Below are 1,500 nucleotides of genomic sequence, written 5' to 3'. Positions count from 1 at the left end.
AGTCAACCCTCCCTCATAGTGCATATGTAATGCACACTTAGCAGATGCAATATGTTGTACACAAAACTGTATACATGTTTGAGGTATGGAAATAACTAATAATCTCCCTATTTAGCATTTCCATTACAAATCTATATGTTATGTATTATTCAGAAGCCTATGTATACATGAAAGGAAGTGAAAGGACTATCACCTGTGTCATTTCCATAATGTTTTTTGCTGTATTTCAGAGCACCTACACATGCAGGAGGTCTCTTTGCTATTAACAGAGAGTACTTTTTGAGTTTGGGAGCTTATGACCCAGGACTGTTGGTTTGGGGTGGTGAAAATTTTGAACTATCATTCAAGGTATGTGAATGTATATAGATAAGTTATGCTTATATTGATGCATAGTAAGAGGTAATGAAAATAAGTCGGCAAGAGTGATGAGTAAAAGTGTATCTGACTGTAGTTTTTACATAAAAAAGTGTCATCACATATAAAATCTTACTTGAAGCACAGGTTAATAATAATTTTAAGGATTTTGGTTGGAGATGCATATTTACTGGGGTAAACATTAAAAATGAAATATAATGTGAGATTTTGTTTTGATAGGTTTGGCAATGTGGAGGCAGTATTGAATGGGTTCCTTGCTCTCGAGTTGGCCATGTGTATAGAGGATTTATGCCTTACAACTTTGGAAAATTAGCTGAAAAGAAAAAAGGCCCTCTTATTACTATCAATTACAAGAGAGTTATTGAGACATGGTTTGATGATAAGTACAAGGAATACTTCTACACACGAGAGCCCCTTGCTAGGTAACTAACTAGTTGCTAGTCTGTAAACTATTCTTATATTTTCTTGAAATGAAAACTGTTATAAGTGTTTATATTAACTTCTTTTTCTTTTTCTGTAATTCGTAATACTTTTTTTCAATTCATAGATATTTAGATATGGGTGACATCAGTCAGCAGCTGGAATTGAAGAAGCGTTTAGGATGCAAGAGCTTCCAATGGTTTATGGATAATGTGGCATATGATATGCTAAGGAAGTATCCAGAACTACCTCCCAATCTTCATTGGGGCGAGGTAAGTCAGAGTTGTTTTTTCCTAAGAAATTTTGTTAATTTATTGTTATAAGTTTAATCACTTTCTCAATTTTATTTTAGAATTGGTGATAATGTGGTAATGAAAGAGTAATATATCCAAAACTGATGCATATGAAGATATTTGTGTTTTAATTTTCTTGATAGTGTTCTTTAAAAAAAGAAAGCCTAATAGATCTTAGTCATTAGATACCAGTTTAGAGAGAATAATTGCTATTTTTCTAATGCTTTTGTCTGGAAAGACTAAAAGTTAAATTGAATTTTATTTATTTCATGCATATTTATGCTCCTCTTTGTGCATAGTTTATAAAGTCACTGTAGATTATGTGAAACTTTTATGATAGTAAAAGACAATAAAACTTGATATAGCTGCTAAGAAAGAAATTTATAGGCACTGTGGGGAACTTATCATTGTC

General features: G+C 32.1%; 1 protein-coding gene across 1 annotated transcript in view; it reads left to right on the top strand.

The window, feature by feature from the left end:
• Positions 1 to 1,500, top strand: part of LOC119592631 (N-acetylgalactosaminyltransferase 7-like) — a gene marked incomplete in the record, with an annotated part of 14,643 nt that overhangs the window by 7,103 nt on the left and 6,040 nt on the right. Inside the window, 3 exon segments of the mRNA XM_037941526.1 lie at positions 231 to 348; positions 595 to 797; positions 923 to 1,067. Of these exon segments, the coding sequence (XP_037797454.1) occupies positions 231 to 348; positions 595 to 797; positions 923 to 1,067 (466 nt within the window).

This window comes from Penaeus monodon, chromosome 30 (assembly GCF_015228065.2).
Source record: "Penaeus monodon isolate SGIC_2016 chromosome 30, NSTDA_Pmon_1, whole genome shotgun sequence".
In the NCBI taxonomy this organism is placed as follows: Eukaryota; Metazoa; Arthropoda; class Malacostraca; order Decapoda; family Penaeidae; genus Penaeus; species Penaeus monodon.
The sequence above is the reverse complement of the archived record's forward strand: the minus strand, read 5'-3'. Positions and strand labels throughout refer to the sequence as shown.